Here is a 25,563-nt window from a genome sequence, read left to right as displayed (position 1 = left end):
TCGATCAGGCTTCGAAAATTCCCAGCAACAGTTTATAGTATGAGGTTTGTTTGTTTGTTTAATAAAATACAGTTGTGGCCCTTACTATGGCACTTTTTAGGTCTCAACCTGTAACAATTCTGTGAGTCTGGCTAGATGAAGGCTACCATATGCTTCAATCACAACTTTAGCTGTGCACATAAACAGCTGAATGCTTTTGGAGGAGAACACCAAGTGCTAATACTGTGTCATCAGTTAATAGTTGCCGACATTGGCTAGCATCATGCTGATTAACAGGATAAGAGAGAGGTCAGTAATGCACTCATGGACTCAGAAATATCTCCCGGTTATAGGGCCAAGGCTTGTATGGTCGCTCCAATTATTTGAATTTAACTGTTGTTCAGAATCGTTTCCCAAAGTGGTAAAACATCTACGGTGTTTTTAATGTCATTTGGTCATTGATATTGGAACAACGCCAAAGTTCAAAACCAAAAACCTGTTGAATACAGAAATATATGTGAATTTTATTAATTTCTTTTCATGTAATTATGTAATTAAGCTGATACATTTAAATTGGATGGAGAGGGTAATACCTGGAGACTCCAGTGATATTTCTCATGCTCAACAGTGTCCTCTCACACACTGTTTGCATGTGTGTGATGCGCATGATGGGCAGTTCATGAAGAAAGCCTGAGGCAGCGAGAGATTGGCATGGCAATGGGCCCCTATCCTGCAACTGATTTAGCCCCAGTCTGCTAAACACACATGCACCCTCACACACACACACTCACACACAGGCTCACAGACAGATGTCAAGTGCCACAGAACTCACTGACAGTCAAATGTGGCCCTGTTTAGAGCTTTGAGCCCCAGCAATCTTCGTCTGTACCCTGTGCAGCTTCTGTGAAGACGTTGCTTCATGATGAACGTTTCAATTTGCTGAAGAGGCATTTAAAAGCTGACTCTCACTGCTGGAGCTCAGGAAGAAAGATGCAGAGAGACAGTGAGTGAGAAAGAGGGAGAAAGGAGGAAGACAGTGAGCAAAGGAAGTTGAGAGGGAGGTGAGGTAATTAAAAAAATATGCTTAAGAGTGAGATGCTGTCAAGGGATCTCACTTGAATGCGGGCTGTACACTTGAGTAGTCTCCCACGACATCACCCACAGCACTCAATTAAAGACTGTCTATCTGCATACGCCTCCTATGGAATGGCCGCCAAGGCAACATTGTGAGAGACACAATTAGAGTTGTTAGGGAGAGTGATTTACTTTCCTGAGTGCATGGAATAGTCATTTGTGTGCTAGCTGTTTGGAGCAGCTCTAGACAAGTCATGCTCTTTTTTTGTAAGAACACAAGGCACCGTTTCATTAGCAGCAACATTTGAAAAGCAATGTTCACTAGTAAACTATTCCACAAACGTTTAACAGGAAATGTACAGTGTTCAGGACCCCCACAGAGAGGGTATGATTTGGCTGGTGGATCTTTCTCAGTGCTGCAGTGACACAGACATGGTGGTGGTGTGTATGTTACTGTCAGTGTCACTGCTGGACTGAGAATAGTCCTCCAACCAAAAATATCCAGCCACCAGCTTCCCGTGGGCGGCGCCATCGATGAGCTGCTCTCTCTGAATTTACATCTACAAGGTGGTCCAACCAGGTAGGTTTGTCTAACAGTGAGTAGACACAATGCTTAAAAATTCAAGCAGCACTGCTGTGTCTGATCCACTTGTACCAGCACAAGACTCGCTAATACACCACCATATCAGTGACACAGCAGCACTGAGATTGACCCACCACCTAAATCATACCTGCTCTAGGGGGGTCCTGAAAGAATGCAGAGAAAACAGATGTACTAGCTCTGTAAGTGTAGAATTACAAAGTCCTCCTTTATGGTCAGTGGAGCTGATAAAATGGACAGTGAGTGCAGAAAAGAGATAGGTCTTCCTAATCCATGGGTCATTTAGTGTACGATGATAGACGTCACAGTCACAACCATCAAGCACTTTCTCCATCGAGTGTAAAGAACAAACCTGCAGTGAGAATGCGGCAGCAGTAAATTAGTCTGAATTATCTGCACAATTTCTAATCTTTACAGTGTTTATAGTGTTCTCTTCTGTGTTCTTCTAAAAGGTCCATTTGACTTGTTCAAATTTTCAGTCTATAAAACAAGTGCTACAAAGTGGCCTGCTCTGAAATGTTGCCAAGCAAATCAACAGTAATTGGGGAGTTGTCAGAATTTTTCCACCATTATTCAAAGCTCTCTCTGTGCGAGAAGCAATTTCTTCTTTTATGGTCCGGCAAAACAGAAATAGTGAATATTATAGAGCAATATATAGGACGGTTGTGTAAGTAAACACCCTGTCATTCCATCAACTTTTCCCATAATTGATAGCAGATGGATGTCACCTAATCGCTGACCTAAAAAGGGTCTTATTTCCTGGCTTTAGCTTCGTCCTCTGGCAGCATGCGGAGCTTGAGAGGATTCGATAAAGATATGTTTTCGAAACCCGTTGCGGCCGACCATGCTGCTGCTTCTAGTGGCTCATTTCCCACATAGTATCGCTTTAATATCCACGCCAAACACCAGAGTGCCTAGATTGCCATTTCCCGTCCGCTCCTTTCATGAGAGTAAACACTTCATGGATTTGTGGTCAGTCCTAACACAGTTTTTATGTCTCGGAGGGATAGTTGAGGGTTTGTGTGTGTGTTACTGCGGGATCCAGTAGGGTCGCGCTGGGAAAGTTCACCTAACAACTATAATCTGAGAGCTCAGGAGGTTTGCCTAGAATATCCTTCAGCGCAAGCCACAGAAGCCGTTTTCCAGTGGAGGGGAGGGGGCGCGGGGGGGAGGTGGACGGGGAGTTGCGAGTGGGAAAAGGCCCGGGCAGACGCTGCCTTTACCAATCCTGTCGGCAGAACGCCACAGTAATGATGGATGGAAGAGAAGACATTGTGCTGAGGGCAGATCAATAGCTGCCATCGAGGCCAGTGTATTTCTTTCACAGCGGCTCTCAGTGCAGGATGTCAGCTTGTTGTTGCCAGTATGATTTGGAGAAGTTTAACACCAGCATGCTCTGCTGCTCTATACATCAGCCAGCTTGGGTTCTGGCAGCACTCGCGGGGGATCTTAGTCATGGAGCACAGCCCATCAACAGAAATGTGGAATTGGGATTGAAGAAGGAGGCTGGTTGTTCATAACGTTATTTTTTTGGAAACAGCAAGGGCCCTTGGGTGGATTTACACTTCAGTTCTTCACTTCCATAACTACATAACTTGTTTTTTGTTTCAGAGTTAAAACTGAATGAATAGCTGCTTGTATGCTCTGTTATCTGTGCTCCATTTATAAATACTGTTGTTTAAAGGAAGGTTATGTATCTCAGGTCTTTTATGTGTTAGCTTTGTCTTTTTAAATAAGCTTTTTTAGAGGCACCAGTCACGACACAAGAAACTTTGTTAAAAGTGGTTTTAATACTGTTTATTTAAGGCTATTTTCCTGGCAAATAAATACGTTTTTTTTTTTTATTGTAACAACGCTAAAATAATTTTTCTGAAGCTTTTTTTCCCCTCATTTATTTCAGTGGGTGTAGCCTGCCCTGTGAAAACTTTGGCTTTATTTATGTTTTGGTTGGTTGCCAAATGTTTATGTAATTAATCAGCATCTTAATTTCTGTAGTGTACAGTAATGTCCTTACACACTGTCACACTCATACATAAACATGAACATACATCAGACTGTCACAGCTACACGCTGTCAATGTTATCTCCTGCTGTGGAGACGCTTATGGTGCTTCCAGGAAAGTAGCTGTCATTTCTAACATCGTCATCATGATCATGATCATCATCACTCCTATTAACCCTTCACCTTCTGCTCCCAGCTATTATTTATTCTTGCTTTTATCTGTTTAGTCCGAATTCATTCTGACGTTTATGCATTTGTCAGAATGTGTACAACAGTATTATACACATTATAAAAATTATATAAATGTCAATGCCTTTTAGCATGCTTGTGAGGTGAGGGTAGTTCCGTTGTATAGAATTTACCATTGTTTTAACATGGCAAGCTTTTTTCTTTTACCGTCTCTAGCTAAAGTTAAAGTAGTCTGCAGCACTAGCCACTGGACCATGGCTGCACTGAGCTCACAAACACGTTCCCTGTCTTCTCAGGGTATAAGTGAATACTGGCATCATGGCAAAAGCTTAAAAAAACAAAACAAAAAAACATAACGAAAATGTTGCCTTAAGGTCTGTACAAAGGTCTGTATTTTGTCAAAACAAAATACCTGTAAGAAAACTCCATACAGTGTGTACACCTGAATATTTCTGAATGGGTTATATCGTAATATAATGTTTAACAGTGTAACATTGACCACTAAGAGGAAAACTTTACACTCGTCCAATTACGAGTTGTGTAAACCAGCACTCACATTTCCTGTTATTCTTGATGATACACTTGATAGTATGAGGCTAGTTAGAAAGTATTCAGTCTGTGTGCAGTGTTAGAAAAAAAGAGGTGAACACATTAAAGCACATACTTTACATTTCTTCGTAAATTCAAATAAAGCTTTGTTGTTTTGATGAAGGCCTGAAACAAAAAACACAAAAAACATCCTGTTCAAAACTTTGGAGTCATTAGTCATTCTGCTTAATTATATTTAACTGTAATATGTACATTTTATGTTTTTACACCTATAAAATAAAATTTAAAAAATCTCATTAAGGTTTTCAAATGTGGGAAACACACAGTGAGTTTGAGGACCCCTGGGAGAGCACAGTATAGCCCACCTTTCCAGGCACTACTGCAGCCTCCTGGAAGCTGTGTGTGCTTGGAAAGTTTTGTTGAGTCAAAAAGACTGTCAAGGAAACAAAAACAAAACTGGTTTCAGAAAGAAAAGTAGGTTGGAGTCAGCAGTTTCCCACAGTCAGAATGTTTGTGGTAGAATGTGGTAGTTTATTTTTTTTATTTTGTGCAGAAGGTTTGTTGTAATTTTTTTGAAATATTAAATGCATGGAGATGAGCTAAGGTCATCTGCAGCTGATGGAATCTGTTGCACGTTTCTTAGTTTTGTGTGTGTGTGTGTGTGTGTGTGTGTGTGCCTGGCCTGTCGCTCAGCAGGCCTGCCCGTGAATGTGCGCATTTACCTTCTCTATATTTACCCACACTCATTAGCCGGTTTATTTATCATGCCAGCGCCGCAGCTGGAGTCTGAAGCCCACAAACTTGTTTACGTGCTAACGTACATTCCTGTGATGGGACCGGGGACAATGGTGGGCTTTGAAAGTGATCGGAACATACTCAGACGCAGTAATAAGGCTGTCATTGAGAGAGATGTCACATGTGTTGAAGTGGAAATGTTTTCTCTCTCTCTCTCTCGCTCCTCTCTCTCCTCATATAGGCCAGGAGAGACAGCAGTCAGCACCCGTGATTCTGGTAATGATATCATTACAGCGAGCGATTGCTTCTCATGCATTGTTTAACAAAGGCACGTTTGAAGTGCGCCTCTGAAACCTCAGACAGAGCTTTCACATGCTGCCGGTGCACTACGAGGGGAATCAAACCGGGGAAAGGAGATCAAGAGGAAACACCTCCTTTTTTTCCCTCGTTTTTGAGACCTGCACTCTTTTTATCCTCAAAAAAAAGCCAAATTAACATCTCAAAATGACAGCTAGGTAAAAAGGCCCAGGGTTCTTTTGAAGTGGACACTCTCTCCTCTTCGCACGCATTCATCCAGCTGGGGTGTTTTGATGACCTTATTATTGCAGTCATGCTGCATCAAGCGTTTCCTTTAAGAGTTTGCCCTGTAGATATTTTTCCTTCTCCTCTAACTGTGTCACACGCTTGCTGTGGAGGGAGTGGAGCGGTTAGCGGTGAACAACCGCAGCTAAATCAAGCTCAGTTCCTCTTCTGCAGTCCATAGTCCACCTGGCTACCTGCCATCTGCAGCCACATCAACACACAGCGTCCCTCAGAGCACGGCAGCAGATTAGCTTCAACACTCTCGCGTCCAGCGCCTTTGGCGGCAAACCGCTTGGGCTTGTGGTGTTTTTCAAATGATGCGTTAAATGTCCGTAATGAAAGAGCGTCTTATGTGAAAACGAGACGGAATTGTGCCATTAGTGGTTTCAGGTTGTCACACCACGCACTCTTAATTTGATTAGCCATCGATCAGGTGTGTGTCGGTACCACTTAAAGCTTTGTTTGTGGCTGTGTTCTTGTTTCATGACATGATTAACATAAGAGAGGCAGGGCAGGCTCCAGTAGCTTGGCTAGTCTTTAATGGTAATTGCGGTCAGCAGTGGTAAATAAAGGATTAGTGGGTTTAAATAAATTTCTCCTGAAAAGGTCTTTCCTTCGTTTTTTCTCTCTGTGTGTCTCTCTCGTGCTCTCCTCTCTCTGTTGTTTGTCGCCCGTCACGCTCCACTTGGCCTGCTGCATTCTCAGGGGGGGTACCTTAACACCTCAGCAGTGCTCGCTTTCTTCCCCTAATCTTCTCTTTCCCCTTGCCCAGTATCGATATCCATCTGCTGGCCCCTGCTAACATGGCCTGGCCCTCATTCAGTCAGAGCCCATGACTCTTCCCTGACTCCTATTAATGTCTGTGTGACTCACAAGCTGTGATTATGAAATTTATGCCTGGATTTCCCTCATCGGTAACCGACAATGCTGTCTTTGTTTTGCTCTTGTCCCCAGTGTTTGTCGCCACGGCCCTAATCCAGCACAAAACAATGCAAGAAAAATAACATCTCATGACCGCTGCGGTCAAACTGCCCCTCTAGTTGTTTTTTTTTTCCCCTGCTCTATCTTTCCAGCTAGCTGTTGATTTGAGAGTAGATCCTCTCCCACTGCTTCTCAAAATACTAGGTTTGGTTGCACTGGCTTGTGCTGTCTTCTCAGGTCCTGCCAAGTGCAACTGCTGCAGCTAACCCCCCGAACCCTCCTGCACGGCCAAAGACTCCTCCGCGCTCCGGCTGGAAGCCGCACAGAAGTGCGCCCGGGGCAGGGATGAAAGTGCCTGCTGGAGTGAATAAGCTGCTGGGTGGCTGGGCCTCTGTGACCCCCTCGGCCCATCGAAGCCCCATCTCAGGCCTGGCCGAGTGTCAGTGAGCTAACCCTGTCCAGTTAATGCTTATTTACCCTGCTCAGTGGGCACTGACGTACTCCCTCAGCTATCATTCCTCATTAAACCACTCTCTCGGGCTCGCCCTCAGTCTCCGGCTCTCTGGCTCTCTCTCCCTCTCTCTGGCTCTCTCTCTCAGATCTTTGTACCTTAGTCACACTTTCTGTAGTTCTTTGTTATATACGATGTGTAGCACTGATTTTTGGGCAACTATTTGGGGGTAACAAATATATTATACTTTATAAAAGTTAATTTTTACAAATAGAATTAATACAAAAGGAACTAAATATATTTACACTACAAGGTCAAAAATTTGTGTAGTCCTGCTCATCCACAATCTCTTCTGTAATTAAGGGCCATGATGGGTTGTTTGTCTCATAGGCTTCAGTAACTTCTAACCTGGGAAGGCTTTTGACACATTTCTCTGGAGATTTGTCGGCATTTAGCCTCAAGAACATTAATGAGATCAGGTACTGATACTGGATGATTACTTCTGCATCGCAAATGCCACTCCAACACATCCCATAAGATGTTCCTCCATCACGCTAGAGAACACATTTTCCACTGCTGCTCAGACCATGCCATGTGGGTTTGTACCTCTCTAGCTGACATTTGGCACTGAGAATGTTCACCCAGGGAATAACTAACTAGAAGTGTCTGTTTTAAATTTTATAGGAATTGACTTAAAACTAATTCCATGAGCTGATTTTGATATAATACACTCTTAATAAAAGTGTGGTGTATATATATATTCATTTCTGGTACTCAGTACTAATATGTACTATTAACTAAGCTAACCCAACCATGAATTTATTCATTCATTGTCTGTTTCCTGGGCACCAGTCCATCACAAGGCACACCTACGCACACTTGAGCACGGCCAGTTCATCTACCAGTTTTTAGACTGTGTGAGAACCTACTCCGCGATGCAGTGACCCGATGCGGATCTTGACCCCAGGACTCTGTAGCTGTGTGTCAGTGATTCGGCCTTTTGTGCTACTGCACCTCTGAAATAAACTCATGAACCTGTCCAAATTCATTAAAGCTGTAAACCCCAGACCATCCGCCATCTTGGCTGAAAGTTGCAGTTCATTACGTCTGTGACGTTGAGCATCATGCTGCATAAACTCATAACATTTAAGATCAGTTAAATCTATCATATACAGATATTTTTACTTAAAACCACAAACAGGACTCTGCTAAATTAAAACTGTACAGAGTTATGTTAGAATCACTCAATCCAGTTAATTACTTTCATCATTAGGATTTACAGTGTAGGATATAACGTGCATAAAATTCACGTCCAGTGCACGCTTTAACATACAATTAAAAAAAAAAACACCTAAATGTTAAAATTTAAACCCAATTGCTTAACCAAATAAGCTATACTAGTTATCAACATTGGGGCCGATATCATTAGGGTGACCAGACCTGAGATGGTGAAAAAGAGGACACGTCTTCGGGGGGGTGGGTACATGAGCTTTGCCTGACGTCAACAAGGACTACTGACGTGCAGACTAACCAATTAAATGTTTACAGAGAAGGTTATCGACCAATAACGGTAGCTCTACAGTCAGACCGTCCAATCAGAAGATTTTAGGCTACTTCTCCACGCCCCCTTCTCACTCAAGCGATCCAATCGGAGTAGGGGAGGGCGGGACTAGTTTGTGAACGAAACGCTTCTCGAAGTTCTATGTAAACTCTAGAAAAACAACATCCCGGACGTTTGTGAAATTCCGGCCGGACATTTTTTTAACTCTAAAAAAGAGGACATGTCCAGGTAAAAGAGGATGCCTGGTCACCCTAGATATCATGCTACCATCAACTAGAATAATAAAATGTCTCCTAATCTGTTTTAACAAGTTAGCCATTGTTAATATTCTGCTTATATCATGGCAAGTTAAACATAACCTCAGTCACTATTCAAGTGAAATGTGTGAGTCAACATAGGAAGGATATATTTCTCAATATACCAAGGTGTCCTCAAACTATCTGCTGTGTGTGTGTGTGTGTGTGTGTGTGTGTGTGTGTGTGTGTGTGTGTGTGTGTAAAATTCAATAGAAAATTTAGAGCCCTTGAGTGTATCGTGTTGATGTTTTAAACTTGAACTCTACAGTTCTCGTCTTTTAAGAACAGGTGCAAGCTCCCCACTGCTGTAACTCCCTCAGCGAACATGTGCATGAGGGATTTTCTCACTTTTTCTGATGAGTCCTTTTGTCCTTGTACTTAAATAATTATAGCCCCCATAATGCTTACAGGATGTGTAATGTGGCAAGGGCACGTTTAGAGTGTTGTGTTAATTGAATGACTCTTCCAGAGTATGATTCCTGTAAGGTCTAGCACTTTCACGATCTTGGCCAGTGAAGAGTGTCTGTTTCAATTTTCCAAAGGGGTTGAATTAACACTAATTCCAGGAGCTAATCTTGAAATAATACTGCTTAATCACTCTTAATAAAAGAGTGGTTCACCTTGGCTGCCGGATAGCTGCTTTATCAGATCATTGAGCCATAATTGGTGCTATGAAACCTGGAAGCTTTTCTGTAGGGATTTGGGATTTTCTCAAGTTTATGGAGCACGACGTTAGGCCTAACCTTGGAGCGTTTGACCTTTGAGCTACGTGTGTGCGGCTGTAACCCTGAAAAGACTCTTAAACCCTCGAACTGGAACCAAACACAAACAAGTAAACGTGAGACCGGGGTGGTGTTATGTGGTGCTTGTAGGAGATTGTGGGTGGTTTAATTTGACATTCTACACATTCTTGGCTCTTTTACTCAACGATCTAACAATTCTATGTGAATTCAGTTCAAACGTTTTTTTTCGGTTATTACATTTCAGATTTAGAGTAGAGTATGTGCTTCACATGTCCTTGTGTGTATAGTCCAGTAAAGGAAATGTAGAAAAACTGCTGCAGATGACTAAAAGCTACTGCTCACTCGATATGAATTTGCACAGCACACATTATATAAATCACAGCTATGTCACATTGGAGGCACTGATGAAAAGCACAGCTAAAGAAAAATCTCAAGCTCATTTTACATTCTTTGAACCTCTTTTGGTGAATTAATCAAATTTTATATCATCTAACTGTGGCTGCTTTTGAATAAAAATAAACTGAGTCGCAATAAACCACTTTAGATTGGCTGTTTTTTTTTTCTTTTCAGAATATTTTGAGTCTCATACACATATGGATTTGTGAATGTAGTGTGGGTTTAATATAGCACTGGAATGGTGAGATGTTGGGTGCAGCCCTTCTAATGTGTGGTATCAATAGCCCTATGTCCTGTGTGAAATTCCAGTCCATAAATACAGTGTGTATATGAAATATATCTATATCTATATATATTTGGTGGCTTTATTTAATTTTAAGATTTTATTATTAGTTATTATTCACACGTCAGTGATAAAATCTGATCTGTGACACATTTTTACTACTTTTTAATGTGAATATAACCTTTATATATGGGATTTATGTGTGTGTGTGTGTGGTGTGCGGATTGATGGACTCGTATCAGGTCTATTATAGTGTGTTGGTGACAGACAGGCTGCATGCAGCCCTAGTGGGACCTTGTGCCCTCTGAGCCATGTAGCCCACCCTCAATCTCCCCTCCTCCTCCAGCCCCCTCACCCACCCTCCTCTCCATCCTCTAAAGGGCCAGGTTGTCGCAACTGCTCCCTGGGGTCAGCCTCCCAAGCAAAGGCCAAGACCCAGCACACACATAATTGGATTCATTTCTCCATCACAGAGCTGTTTCATTTTTCTGAATAGAGTGTGAAGATCCTTCCTTCAGGTGCAGCTTATGATACACGGAAGGTTTATTCACACCCAGCTTTATTAACTGTCTGTAAATGTACTGTACGTCTTCCATGGCTATGAAGCGGTCCACTGTCTAGCTTTATACCTAAGCACTGCCATCATGGCTTAGATAAAACATCTGCACTGGCTCAGAAAGTACATTCATTTAACGTGTCTTTTATGAGGGGGAAAATGTGAAGTGTGAGCCGAGGCAATGCGACATCCTTCACACGCAGTGTAAGCGGGGCTTTGTAGATTGGAGCATGTGGGCTAAGTGAAATGCTATCACTCCAGCACTGTGTAATTAAGCGCTTGTGTTTGCTTTTGTTTTTTTTTTGTGTTTTTCAGGAGGCTGCCACGTTTGCGCGGGAGCAGGGCTTTGAGGTAAGTGGACGCAAGATCACACGCACTAAACAGATCCTAAAGGATTATTTTTCAGCTGATAATGAAGTTCTTTTTCGGACAGTGATTGATGCGCTATTATACTCCCTTGGCCCCCTCGCAGTGGTCGCCATAGCAACCTGGCAGTCGTCATGGTTTCTTTGTTCAGCCAGCACTGCCGCTCTCTCTCTCTCTCTCTCTCTCTCTCTCTCTCTCTCTTTCCCTCTCTCCCTCTTGCTCTCTTTTTCTCGCACACACATTCTCTTCTCTGCTGCCTCACACACATACACACACACATACCTCTCTTTCGCCCCCCTCCCCTTCTCTCTCTCTCGCTCTCTCTCTTTCTCTCTCTCTCTCCCTTGTCCCCCCTCCCTCCCCTCCCCACACTCTCCTTTTCTGTTATGACGCATTCCTCCCAGGTCTGCACCCAACATCGCCTACAGATGTTATTTATTGAATTTTGAGAAAGCTCTTGGGAGCAGAGAGCAGTCCTGAGGGGCCGGCTGAGCGAGGGGCGCGATTGGCAGGTGGCTTTGTTAAGGAGCCCACCTTGTTAGCTTCATTAGGCTGTGTGAGGATTCGCTGCTCAGCTGTGGTATTATCCTCAATTATGCAGTGCTGTAACCCCCCCCCCCTCCCTTTTTTTTTTCCAAACCTCATAAATAGTGGATCACTTCTCCCTGTAGCCTCCGAATATGTAAACAAAGTGATTGGCCGTGTTAGCACGTAATATGTCAGAGTAATAAGAGTTATCTGCTTGAATAAGGGGAGGGGGGTCATCTAATGCTAATGTAGTGCTGGCATCTCCACACTCATATTCACGAGAGGGGGGGCTCTGTCCTGTGCTGTTAAATGTAAATTCATAAGGAAAGTAAATGTGAGTTTAGGAACGATATGCTTAAATAATTGAAGTGGCTTATCTTTTTTTTTTCTTTTCTTTTCTTTTTTTCAACTGCAGAGCTATCCGCCTGAATGTGTTTCTTCTCGGTATGAATAATTGTCTTCCAGGATCACTCAAGGTGCGATCGACGTGACTGGAATGCAGAGCAGATCCTGGCAGCAGAGTCAGTTAGAGAGAGAGAGAGAGAGAGAGAGATACAGGGAAAAGGATGAGGGCGGGAGCAATGGAGAGTAAGTGTGCAGGGGAGATGGAGAGGGAGAGAGAGAGAGACAGAGAGACAAGGTTGGGTTGGTGAGCCAGAGAGGGAGAAGGAGGGAGGAGGGGGTAAGGGCTTGCTTTGCACAGAGTAAATATATAAATGGCAAGCACTGTCACACACTGTGAGTACCTCTTCACTGATGTCACGCACGTCAAGTTGATTTAGGGCTCATGAGCAAAGGGGGGGGGAGCATTTTTAACATATGAGCCCTTAGTCTGCTTTTGTCTTGGAAGCCCACATCTGAACTCAGGCTCTAGGAGTATAGATGAAGGAGAAGTACAAGCATTTAAGGGCCCAACAGATTTGGCCCAGCACATTCCTCTGAAATCTGCATTTTTTTCACCCCTTTTCTTTTCAGAAATGTATTCATGCGCTCTGAGACACCTCCACACATCAGCTGACTTTCCACATCAGCTAGTCAGGCAAAAGGCTAAGGAGCTTTCACACTGACACCACCAGATTGACTCTCTGTGCTTCAGTTCACAGTGCTTTAGAAGTGCACATCACCACTTCTATTAAACCACAGAAAGCGCCTACAGCTCCGCTCCCTCATGGGTCCTCCAGAGATTTTTTTAGCCTCATTTTCTGCCATGGAACAAATAAACAGTCAACATGATGCCTGCGCCTGTAACTTTGATTTGCTTATGTGGATTTAATTACAGATTTGGGATTTATACGCTCGTAACCCCGATGTTCTTCCGAAAGCACGTCGACTGCGTCGATAAAATGTTTATTTTACATTTTTGATTTATTATTTATTTATTTATTTATTTATTATCAGCGAAACGCATCTTGATAGATCCACATTTGCAACATCTGATTCATCTGAAAGTATTCCGCCGGCCGAGGATCGTGGGGAAGACGAGGTGGTTTCACAATACCTCACATCTTGTGAAAATGTGTGTGAAATCCCAGGCTCTAAATAAGTGAAAATCAAACACATCTGCTCAGCCCCATCTCAATCCCGCGCTTCAGAGATGGGCAGCTTGTTAATAAATCAATTTACATCTCAAGAAGGTAGATAAGAGTGTGTTATTTTTCTCCTGTATTGAACCATCATTAGAACGGGCGCGCAGTGTGATCTGATCCTCATCTGTTTTACTTAAATAGCCTTAGATGTTGAATCCGCCGCAGGGTAATTGAATGTTCTATTGGCTGATGTTCCTCTGACAGATTACAATGGAGGAGTCTTTTTATTAGCTTTGATGTGGATACAGGATTGGACGCACGAATACGCCTGGTTTTTAATAACAATTAATAATTCTTTAGTGATTATTAAATGATGTCATAACCTTGAGGATGTAGGAACTGAGAGAAAGCGCTGAGTGGTGGAATATTATGGACAAGCATATTGAGGCGTTTACAGCTGTCCTGCAGATATTATTTGTGGTCAAAACTTTGCCTCCTCTGTGATCCAATGAATTAGTAGCAATTACTGAGTAGCCAGAAGTAGACAGCAAAATGAATATGCTAATATGTGTCTGAGACCTTGCCAAATGCACGATGATCAGGGAGTGGAGATAGACTGCTCAAATCTGGCCATGTGTTGCAAAAAATGACTGCGTGCCACCGAGATGTACAGCAGCTTGAAAGCGGTGTTTAATCTCCCCATGCTGGAACAATAAGGAAACAGAGCAAGCTGATGAGTGCAGGCTTGATCTGTGTGTGTGTGTGTGTGTGTGTGTGCTGTGTTTTTTTTATTTATTTATTTTTTTAACTGCACCCTTGGGCTATGATCTTGACTGGCTGGTTTTAAATTCAGTTGCACTGACAAATTGCCTTCACTGAGTCCTGCAATCCTCTGCAGTGTTAGTCCCTCCATTAGCTCTGACTTGCATCCCTCCACACTACCTCTCTTTCTCTCTCTCTCTCTCTCTGTCTCTCTCACTCTCTCTCTCTCTCTCTGTCTCTCTCTCTCTTTCTCTCTCTCCAAAAATCTGGAACCTTAAACCTTTTAAGGGTGATTACAGGCTGTGTTTGTGGAAATCTTTTCAAACCCTCACCTAATTTACTTTAAAACAGTCTGTCAGTAGGGAAATGGCATCATGTAATGACCCTGTACCCCCCCTGCACTGTCCACAAGCACCTGCATTAGAAAGGCACAGGGAATCTCTGGGAGTGGGGCTTCACAGCAAAAAAAAAAATCCATTATCATATTATATTATAATACCTGAAAACCTTTTCACAATAAACGTGTCATGATATTTATTTTTACTTCAGTTATTGTTTTTTTTTAATGAGTACAACAGGGCTTTTCATTATCGTTATCTGCGGCGTTTCACCTTTCTCCAGGGTTTGTGTACAAATCGCTTCATTTCCTTTCACATCAACACTTGAAGATGCTAATTTACTCAACCTTTGCCAGATAATTGATTTCCAATAAAACATCAGGAATAATTGTTTCACATGATTCATTTAGTGTCAGCGTATTCACTAATTGTTAAATTTCCCACCTGTTTCGTTTAAATTAGTGTCAGTGTCATTGCCCGGTTTGGGAGTGTAGGGGTGTAAACGGGAACTACAAAACCCATTAATACTTTAGTTTAGAGATTTTTCTCAAAAGTCTTTAAAGCCACTTTTAATATCATTTTAAGAAACTCTTACAGTTGAGTGGGTCATAAAGTTATTCATCATAATATTGTCTCATCATGCTGCCCACCCCTATTAAAAAGCTCTCTTCTCCCAGAAGTGCTCTTCCCTTTTTCTCACGCTGGACCAGGGGATCCGGTTGTGATGTGTCTTGATGGGTTAATTATGAGAGCAGCTCTGACAGTTGATATTCAGATCAAAGTGAATAGACCTGGGAGCTTTTCTCAGTTCCCTCAGGCACATACGGCGTATTCACACCAGCAGATAGCTATGCAGAGATAAGTGTCTGAGAGTGAGGCGAGAAGACTAATACAAACCCCCCCGCCACACACACACACACACACACAGAGTCTCTCTCTCTCTCTCCCTCTCTCTCCTCCCCTCCCCTCCCTAAAACCTTACACTCTCTCTGTCTCTGAACCACTTCTCTCGCTTCCTCCCTCTCTTTTTCTCTCCTTCTCTTTTACACAGTCCTCCTCCCCTCTATAAAACAGCCTGCTGCCCAAATTAGATGATCCTTTAGAAGTGAATGATCAAGAGAGCTGCAGAGGTACTCCAGTTTTGCTAATGAAGCCTTGCTTTCTAATAAGTCACATGCTTGCACACTGTAACCATAATTGAAAAGCCAGGCAGGGTTAAAGTAACTGTGATCTCGGAAAAGAAATGGCAGATTTAATATACTCTACTGTTTGAAAGATTGGAATCAATATTTTTATTAATAAACAACTTGTATGCATGCAGCTGAATATATAATAGTCTTTTGCAAATTGTTTGTATAATTAAATTAATCAGTACACTCACTAAAGGTAAATGATCAGTACTTAGAGAACATAAGTGAACCCCATTCTATATTAATTGTACATTTTTAGGCTGCACTGATTCTATACGCCTCAGGTGTTATATATTGTTTTAATTAATTCCCATAGTTCCATAACTTTAAAAACCTATAGAGAACACAGCTGGACATTAATACCACTGTCGTACCTTGAGTGAACAATAAAGTTTGTACATTTTGATATTAATTATTTCTTAAATAGCTCCTTATATACACCAGCACCTGTAAAGCTGCTTAATCATTATCCGTTCGAACCCAATTACTTATGTTACACTTAAAAAAAAAAAAAAACCTCCAGACAACCCCTTCAGTTAATGTTTACATCACACATCACAATGGAGTGAAATGTGATCTCGATGGCTTTACTCATGCTACAGTTGGTGCCAGACAGGGTAGTGTGAGCATTTCAGAAAGCGATCTCCTGAGATTTTCTGTAGTCTCTGGAGTAAACACAATAGTCTGAAAAGCATAAAAAAGTGACCTACTCTGAGCTGTAGTTGTGATTGAAAATACCTTGTGCAAAAAGAGTTCAGTGGTAAAAGGACAGCCTTTTTCGAACATACAGAAGGGTCCTGTTACTCGGGAAGACTTCCTTTTTCTACACAGATGATCAGAAAAGCAACTCTGCAACACGTACCAAAACTGAGGTGGATGGGCTACAATAGTAAACGTCCACGTTGGCGTCTGTTCATTTCGGAAGGAATCTGAGGCAACAGTGAACAAGCTATAGCTTGAAAAATAAAACCCGCTCTTGTGAATTTTGGTTGCTGCCGCCCCATGCAGAGGCTTTGGTCAGAATTTGAATTAAACAGCATTTATCTATGGACCCAACCTGCTTTCATCTTTACAGCTTCCCGAAAACTACATCCAGGGTGATTGTAATGCCCCTCCTCTCTAAGTCTTTTCAGACTGGCTCCATAAACATGACTGAGTTCAGTGTACTTCAGAGGCCTCCCCAGTCACCAGATCTGAATTGAGTACAACCCCTTTGGGATGTTGTAGAACTGAAGGTTCTCAGTATGAATGTCAGCTGACTAATCTGCAGCAAATCTGCAGCGATCGCATGATGCCAACGTCCTGGCATGTAAACATTGTCCAGAATCTCTGAGGAATGTTTCCAGCACCTTGTTTAATCCAGGCCACAAAGAATTCCGGCTGTTCTGAGAGGGAAGCGCATTCATGTCCCGCGTTTAGAATGGGTGTAGCTGAAATTTACACAAATGCCTCAGCAATTAAACATAATAAATGTATAGAAATGCAATAAATATATATATATAATATTTAATGTTTGTTAATATTGCCTGAATTTTCATTTTTTTCAGTCCTGAAAATAAATGTTTTCAACATTTAAGTAATCCCAAACACACAAGACCAGCGCATTACTCTGAGACCACCAGCAGCTAATATTATGGGCTTACAGATTTGTTATATTATTGTAGAATGGCTTTTTGAGTGCTGCACATACTTTGACTCATTCATTCATTCATTCATTCATTCATAGTCTATAACCGCTTATCTAGTTCAGGGTCATGGTGGGTCCGGAGCCTACCCAGAATCTTTGGGTGCAAAGGTGCAAAGCAGGAATATACCCTGGAGGGGGCGCCAGTCCTTCACAGGGCGACACACTCACAGACTCACACCTACAGACACTTTTGAGTCGCCAATCCACCTACCAACGTGGGTTTTTGGACCGTGGGAGGAAACCGGAGCACCCGGAGGAAACCCACGCAGACACAGGGAGAGGAGCTGCGTGACTGCAACACTACCTGCTGCGCCACCGTGCTGCAAAACTTTTATTCAATGATCACAGAGTCGTACATAATTAGAGGTCTGGGTTTTCCATTATCTTTTAATATTGTGCTTGTTGTGCTTTGACTTCCTTATGCGAGTGGATTATCTTATATCCAATCTCTTCTGAAATATTTCCTGGACAGTGAATAACGAGCCCAGTGGACAATGGACAGGGAGTGGTCTCTGGTTTTGACACCGTTCTGTGAATAGTCTATACCTCTATACGTGAATATAGATTTATTATTTCTGTACACACAGTGAGTAGAAGAACAGATCGGGCTCCTCCAATTTCTACAAAACATCTGTTTTTCAATGGGCGTTTGCTTTAGCCTGAATACATATAACAGACCTCTCTGGTTTTTACAAGCTCTGTGAGCAGCTCTGCATTCATATCCTCTCTCTCTCTCTTTCTCTCTCTCTCTCTCTCTCTCTCAGACTCCCCTGTGTGTGTAATGAAACACCTCCACTCTTTTCTCTCTTCAGGAAAGAGCTGTTTGACATAAAGAGTTGCATTTCTGATTTGCATTGTGTTGGGGGCCAAGAAAAAGGAGTAAAAAATGAATGAGTAATCTTATCCATGCATGTCGGACATTTAATCTGTGCTTGCTAGGGCTGCGGAACCAGCAAAGAATGAAGCTTGTGTTGAATAGTAGCAGTTTGGAGACTTTGCCTGAATAAGTCCCTAGCGTTTAACACTCTATAGGTGTGTAAGTGAGAGTGTGTGTGTTGGTTTGGGCTTTTGCGCTTTTGCCTATAGCTGCCTTGTGTGTGTGTGTGTGTGTGTGTGTGTGTGTGCGCGTCTCATCTGGAGTTTTGATGTTGCTGTTCCATGGAGAGGTTGTACCTGTCCAGGTTGTGCGCGTCCTGTCAGCAGAACGCTGTAGAGCCGCAGCCAGTGACACATTTATTGTGTGCAGTCAGCTGATACTGTAAAAGTAGAACTTTTTTATTGAGCCCATGGAGCTGGTTAAAAAAAAAAGAAAGTCCACCAAATTAAAAGCCGTCTGCTGCCCGGGTCTTGCCTTGGGCCTGTTCTGTCTGCCGTGAGTTTTTTTTTACAGCGGTCGTGATTATCTGCTCGGTTTTAGATTCTCTATACGCTGGTGCCAGTCCTAATCGGAACACTGTGTTAACCTTCCCCAAAGCAGCCCCTATTAATGATTACATCCATATTTATGAAGGTGCTTTACACTGAGGAAAATCTTTTTGCAGCATTTCAATTAAATGCAGATTGTTACTTTTGTTGAGGCTGATGTTTGACAGTACATTAAATCATTTATGTTGGAATCACTGCTATAAAAACACATTTTTTCCTCCCCCCCCCTTTATCGCTGAACCTCTGCCAATGAGCTAGCAGCACTTCCAGCAAAATCGAAGAGCAAAACTGTGCCGACCGGTGGGATAGAACCGCACCGAATTCAATAGGCAATCTTTGTTTTTGTGGCGGCAATATGTGCCGCGGGCTTTGATGGATTCGGCGACGCCGCAGTAGGTTGATTGAATCTGGTCTTTAGCGCACTAATTGAGCTTGGCCAGACTTTGCAGAAAAGCCAGGTCCTTTCCCCAGAGCGTGTAGGATTGGGGTGAGGGGGTGCAGAGGTGTGGAAGCAGCTGGGCCTTGCCTGGGAAGCCGCACCACTCCCCCATTAACAAAACTGTCAAGGGTTGCTGGCTGCCATGGCCAAGCAGCTTCTCCTCCCTGCTCTTGGCATGAACACGAATGGACATGTGACAGACTCAGAGCTTTGGCAGGGCCGTGCTGCTTCGGCCCCTCTGACTGGGGCTTTGTGTATGGAGGTGTGTGTGTGTGTGAGAGAGAGAGAGAGAGAGAGAGAGAGAGCCACTAGCTCTCTACCCCCACCACCCCCCATCCTCCCCAACTCCTTCTGTCCACTGCCAGCTGGGAGGTATGAGGATTAGGAAATGCAGATGATCTCACCCAGCTCCCCAAACGTCACACACACACACAGACACTTCTTTTCAATAGTCCACTCATTCCCTCCTGTCTAATTCATTTACTCCATTAGTATGAAAAAAAATATCTTTCCTGATATTTAATGCTCTGCCTGAATAAATTGAGTATGCAAAATATATGCGTAATTTGCTAGGAATTAAATATCTCCGTAGTGGTGTTAATAATAATACATTATAAATAGTGAGGATAACAGCATCTGAAATTGTCATGACACAAGACTCATTCCGCTATTATCCTTATGTGGCAGCTCAGTTCATAAGCTAGCCATTCATTTACTATAAAAAACAATTATTAATATTTCATCCTCATTCACAAGCTGAAGGCATATAATACACATGTTTGTTTTATAGTAATAGGCAGGGATATTTGTCTACACTCCCAAATGTCAGTTTAGAAGGTGGTTGCAGTTTCTGTTTCTCCCACTCGGACTGATCTGGGCAGAGATCTGAGCTGTGGAGTGGCCAGTCAACTGCAGAAGGATGGACAAACAGCTGTGACTTATTTTAGATCTGAAGCAAGTTGAACTTGATTTTACCCCGTCTATCAAAATGGCCGTCTGGGTGGTCTACAACCTTTCACATTTTTTTGTGCCAATGTGGGCGAGGGCCACAGAATTGAGGGGACATTGTTGCCATAAGTCCTTAGTCAATCAGAAAAATGTACCAGTGAAATTGTCCCTGCCTTTTTCTTCTCCTCGTTGAGTATCTCCTGCTTGGTTCAGAAACACTCATTAGTATTATTTGCATAACGACCAGTTGTTGTTGCAGAGAACTAAAACCTATACCCAATAAAAGTCCAGGAAACATACAGGTCCCCCACCGTTGCCCTCCAAGATCTCCGTATAAATTTTAATACTTGTTGGTGCAGTGATACTGAGTTTTACTCGACAAGAAATAAGTGATTGGTTTTCTCTGAATTTTTTTTTCTCAGTGCTGTGTGTGATATGGTGGACTTTTGATGTCAGCGGTGTTCTCTGAAGTCAAGAATGTTTGCTCTTTTCACAGACAAAAGACATTGAGGAGATCGCTAAGAAGGCCCAAAACCTACCCAAGGTGAACAAGAAAAGGCAGAGAATTGTGGTCATCACCCAAGGCAAGGAAGGCACTGTAATGGCCAAAGGTATGTAAAGTTAACCTTCATCCACTGAGTTATTTGCTGTTTCTAAGCGCTTATTATGGGCTCTGTGGATCAGAATAGTCTGGGTGGAAAATTACTTCAAAGGAGCTCTTAGAGTGGGGGAAAAAGCAGCACATGTCCTTTCACCCTTTTACTTATTTACAGTAGGCATGATGTTGATAGATTTCCTCTGTAAACATTTGTGAATAGCCCCAAACAAGGTCATCTTAAGAATAGAATGCCGTTTTCTCTGGCGGCTTTCACTGTTGCTCTGTGTGAAATGAATTCACCCTTGGCAATGACCTCCTATCTCTCAGATGCAGAATTTGAATCCAAAGGGCTGTAGCAGTCGGAGACATTGCTATGGTAACTGAGTGGTGGGGGATGGTTCAGCGTAGTTGATAAGTTTAACTGAATAGTGGAGAAAGCATCACAGTTGTAGCTGATTAAGCCAGCGGGGTTTGCAGTTCAAAGCAGGGTGGTGGGTTTGTGGGGGGGGGCACTTTCTGCTTCTCTCCTTCTGCACCTGGCACACCGACTGCTCTTTCTCACTCACTTTCAGCCTTAGCCTGATTCACGCCAATCCTGTTTGTTCAGGATCATTTCAGTTTATTGCCTTTTGTCTTTTGATTCATGGAGCTCCATAGCTGTGTTGACAAGTTTCAACTTTGTGTTATAAAACACAGTTTTATAACAGTCTCGGTCTCAGTTTTGGAATATGTAGAAATGACTTGAGTTGTATATGCACAAATGTCATTATGTCATCACACCCTATCATGCATCCCTGAGATATGCCAGTGTTTTACCTTAACTGTGACATCTACCATGTTAAATTCTCTCAGACGAACTGTGGCATTTTCTCTGTGTTAAGAAATATCAAGCAGAAAGGTTATAAAAATATGTCATAGTGTTGTTGTACTTGAGTATTATCAGAGACTGCAAATTTTCAGACACATACAAGGCTTTATACTAGAAGCTATACATTTATGCAGCCAAACAATGTTTGATATTAGCGTACACTCACATTCTCGTTAAAATAATTATGTTTGCTAACTGACTTCAGGATTATCTGTCCTGGTCTCTTAGGAGAAGTAAACACACACAACTTTTATAGTATAGTTTCCGTCAGGTGGGGTTTGGTTATGAAAGCCCATACCTGTCAGACCAGATCAGCATTGTTATAAATACCCTGTACCTTGGGTTAGCATACAAAATAAAACCAAATGACAAAAGGTTTATGGACGCCTGCTTATCCAGTGTTTGTTCTTAAATTACGGACATTAAAAGGTTATTTCTCATCATTTCTTGCTGTAAAAGCTCCTGCTAAGAGAAGGCTTTAGACTAAATTTTATGAAACAGTTTGATGGTATTCAGCCACAAGAGCAGAGCTGAGGTCAGGTACTCAAGCTGGGTGATTTAGCTCTGGATCACAAACGGCACTCCATCTAGTCACAAAGGTAATGAATGGTGCTCTATCACTCCACAGAACACACTTCCATTGCTCCACAGGTCAATGCCTATAATATTTATACTACTTTAGCCATTGATAGCATTGACCATGGCAAGAATATGCAGCTCCTCCAGAGTTTACGCTTTTATTCGTTTTCGTATTCGTGTTTTACTTTATAGTAGATGAAACCACTTGTGAGTGGTGTTAACACATCGTTGTACACATATTGTATATGGACTCTTTTTTTTTGGGTGGGGGTGGGGGTGATATCTCGTAATATTTGCATTCATTTGCATTTATATTAGAGCTACTGGCCTTTAAAAAAATGTAAATTGTAACTAATTAATCGCACAATTTACAGCGATTAATCATGATTAATTGCATTGTCCCATCTTAAGAATGTAGGTTTTAATAATTGATATTTAAATATGAAATAAAAGTCGAAATTTAATATCAGCACAAATAATTTATATTTATATTAGTAGCATCTATTTAATTACAAAAATAAAGTCAAAATTGTAGTACGTATTGTAATTTTGCCAGGGAGATAAATGAATAGTGTGATATGAATGACAAACTGGCCGGAGGAAATTATTATAATTCCACAGTGTAGTTCCCAGTGTAAAATTCAGGGGGAGCTTTAGCATTGGACACGAGCTTTAACAGAGAAAATGAATGCTATAGCGCAACAAAATAATCATTTTTTAACCAATTTATAAGAGACAAAAGGCAGAACAGTAACTCTACGTGTGTATGGATGTGTGAAGGAGAGGGGGTTCATTATAATACTTAATATATATATAATGTATATTTGAGCATAAATAAATTGTATTTTACCTTCTGAACTCCCAGCCGCAATGCTGTTTACATCACTAAATAAAACGGCTAATGCCTCACTAGAGACTGTCAAAAGAGTGAATTATGGGGCAAAGTTGTGGCCAATTTTTTTTCTTTCTTTTCTTTAAATGCCATTTCTATTCTGTCTCAGCCATTGACGTTAGCCCTCTTTGCACCTGTTTCAGCACACGTTGTCAGTGAAGTTGTTCTGCAGTTGTGATGTCTTCAGTCAAATGTTGTAAATGATCCCGGAATGACACAGAAACCTCGGGTGAGACGGTAGAACGTCCCGGAGTGTACCCGTTGCCCTCCGGGTCTAATCTCATTCGCAATTCCACCTTCCGGGATTGGAATGTGTTGAACACGCGCTTACGGAGCTCTGTCTTATACCACTTCCACAACATGTTACCAGAGTAAAGCTGCAAAGCTGGCTGTATCGGTTCCACCACACTGCCTTTATCACACAAGCGCTAATAGCATTAGTCCCCCTGGGCTGATAAGGGCGTCAAGCAATTGCTACTCCTGTAAAGCCTCATCAGAGGAAAGTGCTACAAGACAATCCTCCACGTTCCTTTGCTGCGGAACTGCCAGTTCTCCCTCCTGTTCTAGAAAAAGGCTCCAGCTAAGTTTGAGCCAAAGCGTAAGCTTTAGAGAAAAGACCCTCCTGGAGGCGGTTTTCACAGGGCTGATGAATGGTTGCCTGGGCTAGCCTCTCGCAGCCCTTTCATATGAAGCCGTGGGGTTAGTGGCAGCCCCTGGTGAACCCTATATGAAACGTGTGATGAATGTTAGGAGGACGAGGAGCGCATGTACAAGGGTGTTGCTCATAAAAAAATAAAAGAGAGAGAAAAAAAAATTGGCAAACTTGATAAATGTCAGGCGAGGTATGAGCCCGGAATAAGTGGGTTCAAATAGCAGGGGCGACAGAAAGAGAGGGAGGACATTGTTATTGCTCCCCATAGCCTGTGCCAATAAACATCAGTATAAAAGAGAATTAAAGATTTGCTCAACCTCCCAGAGGCTGCGCTCTGATGCTGTCTGATCCCCACATTTCATTTGCAATTTGCTCTCTGCGCGGGATGTGATCATTCAGCAGCCTCTGAATGTCACGATGAAGTTGTTTTAATGATGATTAAGGAGGCTGCGATGATGGGCCCTGGGGCCGGAGCTCCAAAGAGATGCAGATTTGTTATTGTTGAGTTCCTTTATGTTCTTTCTCTCTCTCTTTCTCTCACGGCATTAAACGCGAGCCGTCCTCAGTCTTCCACATTAATTTCCTTAATGAAAGCTGCCGGGGAAGAGCCCTTAATGAAGCACCTCTGTGACACTGCTGAACACGGCCTGGCCCTGCTGACGCACCTATTACAGGCTCAAATTAAGGCCACTGAGCCCACAGTCTTTGATCTAATGACGGCTGAGTGTGCAGGGTCGTCCAGAGGCTGCGGAGAGGATGAAGGGCTTGGCTGTGTCATGGTGAGGGAGGGGGTCTGTGATGTACTATAGTAGTGTACGTGCCACCCCCTTTTATTCTCCGCAAACAAGCATTGGAGACAGTACACACATTAATCAGGTAGCGTGAAGCTAACTGACCGAGCCACAGGGCTGCACTCAGGCTGATAAGCCAGCCGTCAGAGTGTAAGCACCACTGGAGCTCATAGCTTTTCAGCTACAGGCAGAATCTGCTCCCTGATTTATCAAGATGATTAGTATTTCATCTTCGCTATCTGAAACCAGGATTGCACTCAGATAACCTTTGCCTCGCTCCATTTTTATATGATGCCAATAAAACTAGCAGCATGTGACGAGGAGTGTACCGCTGCTGTCATAAACACATCTCATATTTTAAAAATTGAAGGCTTACAGGAGAAGAAATAATCATGTTCAACAATATTTAATGTACAGTACTGTGCGTAAGACAGCAGTTAAGTGCAAATAAGCAAGTAACATGGATGTCAACAAGTAACTGTACATTCTTTTCAGTATTTATTGAGTCCAAACTTTATCACAGAAATCATCAGAAATACCTGCAGGGCTTTTTTTCCCATCCTTTTTGTGAAAACCTCTGAAGTTCAGTCATAGTTCCCAATTACAAAGTAAAACTCAAGGCCAGAAAACCTTTCTCCACATCTCCAGTGTCCGGTTTTGAAGTGCATTTTTCCATTTCCCACAAAAAACATTTTGACAACTGCGTATCCTTTCAGACACCGTGTGTTGTCTTCTCTTAATCTCCCAGATCTGAAAAGAGTGGGGCTTAATTTCTTCTGTCACTGAAAGATAAAACTTAAAGTCTTGTTTATCTCATGGGGACACTTTTGGTGGACTGCCAGGTCTCACAAGGTTCCTGTTTTTCTATCATTTTTGATATTTTTTTTAACTACTGTATTTTTTTTCCTCTAATAAGCTTTGATTCGGACCATTTGTCTTCATTAGGTGTGTGTTATGATTCTGTAAACACGCCCAAAATTGGCAGAGAATTTGAATCCTCCTTTACTTCCTGTTCTGAAATTCCTCTTTGCATTTAGGGAGTTTCTTACCTTGAAAC

General features: G+C 42.3%; 1 protein-coding gene across 2 annotated transcripts in view; it reads left to right on the top strand.

The window, feature by feature from the left end:
* adka (adenosine kinase a) overlaps positions 1 to 25,563 on the top strand; it is a 160,264-nt gene that overhangs the window by 124,213 nt on the left and 10,488 nt on the right. For both annotated transcript variants that reach the window (XM_066678188.1, XM_066678187.1), the window contains exons 8-9: positions 11,233 to 11,268; positions 20,623 to 20,737. In XM_066678188.1, coding sequence (XP_066534285.1) covers positions 11,233 to 11,268; positions 20,623 to 20,737 — 151 coding nt within the window. The remainder of the gene's footprint in view (positions 1 to 11,232; positions 11,269 to 20,622; positions 20,738 to 25,563) is intronic.

The sequence above is a fragment of the Hoplias malabaricus genome, chromosome 8, assembly GCF_029633855.1.
Source record: "Hoplias malabaricus isolate fHopMal1 chromosome 8, fHopMal1.hap1, whole genome shotgun sequence".
NCBI classification, from domain to species: Eukaryota; Metazoa; Chordata; class Actinopteri; order Characiformes; family Erythrinidae; genus Hoplias; species Hoplias malabaricus.
The sequence above is the reverse complement of the archived record's forward strand: the minus strand, read 5'-3'. Positions and strand labels throughout refer to the sequence as shown.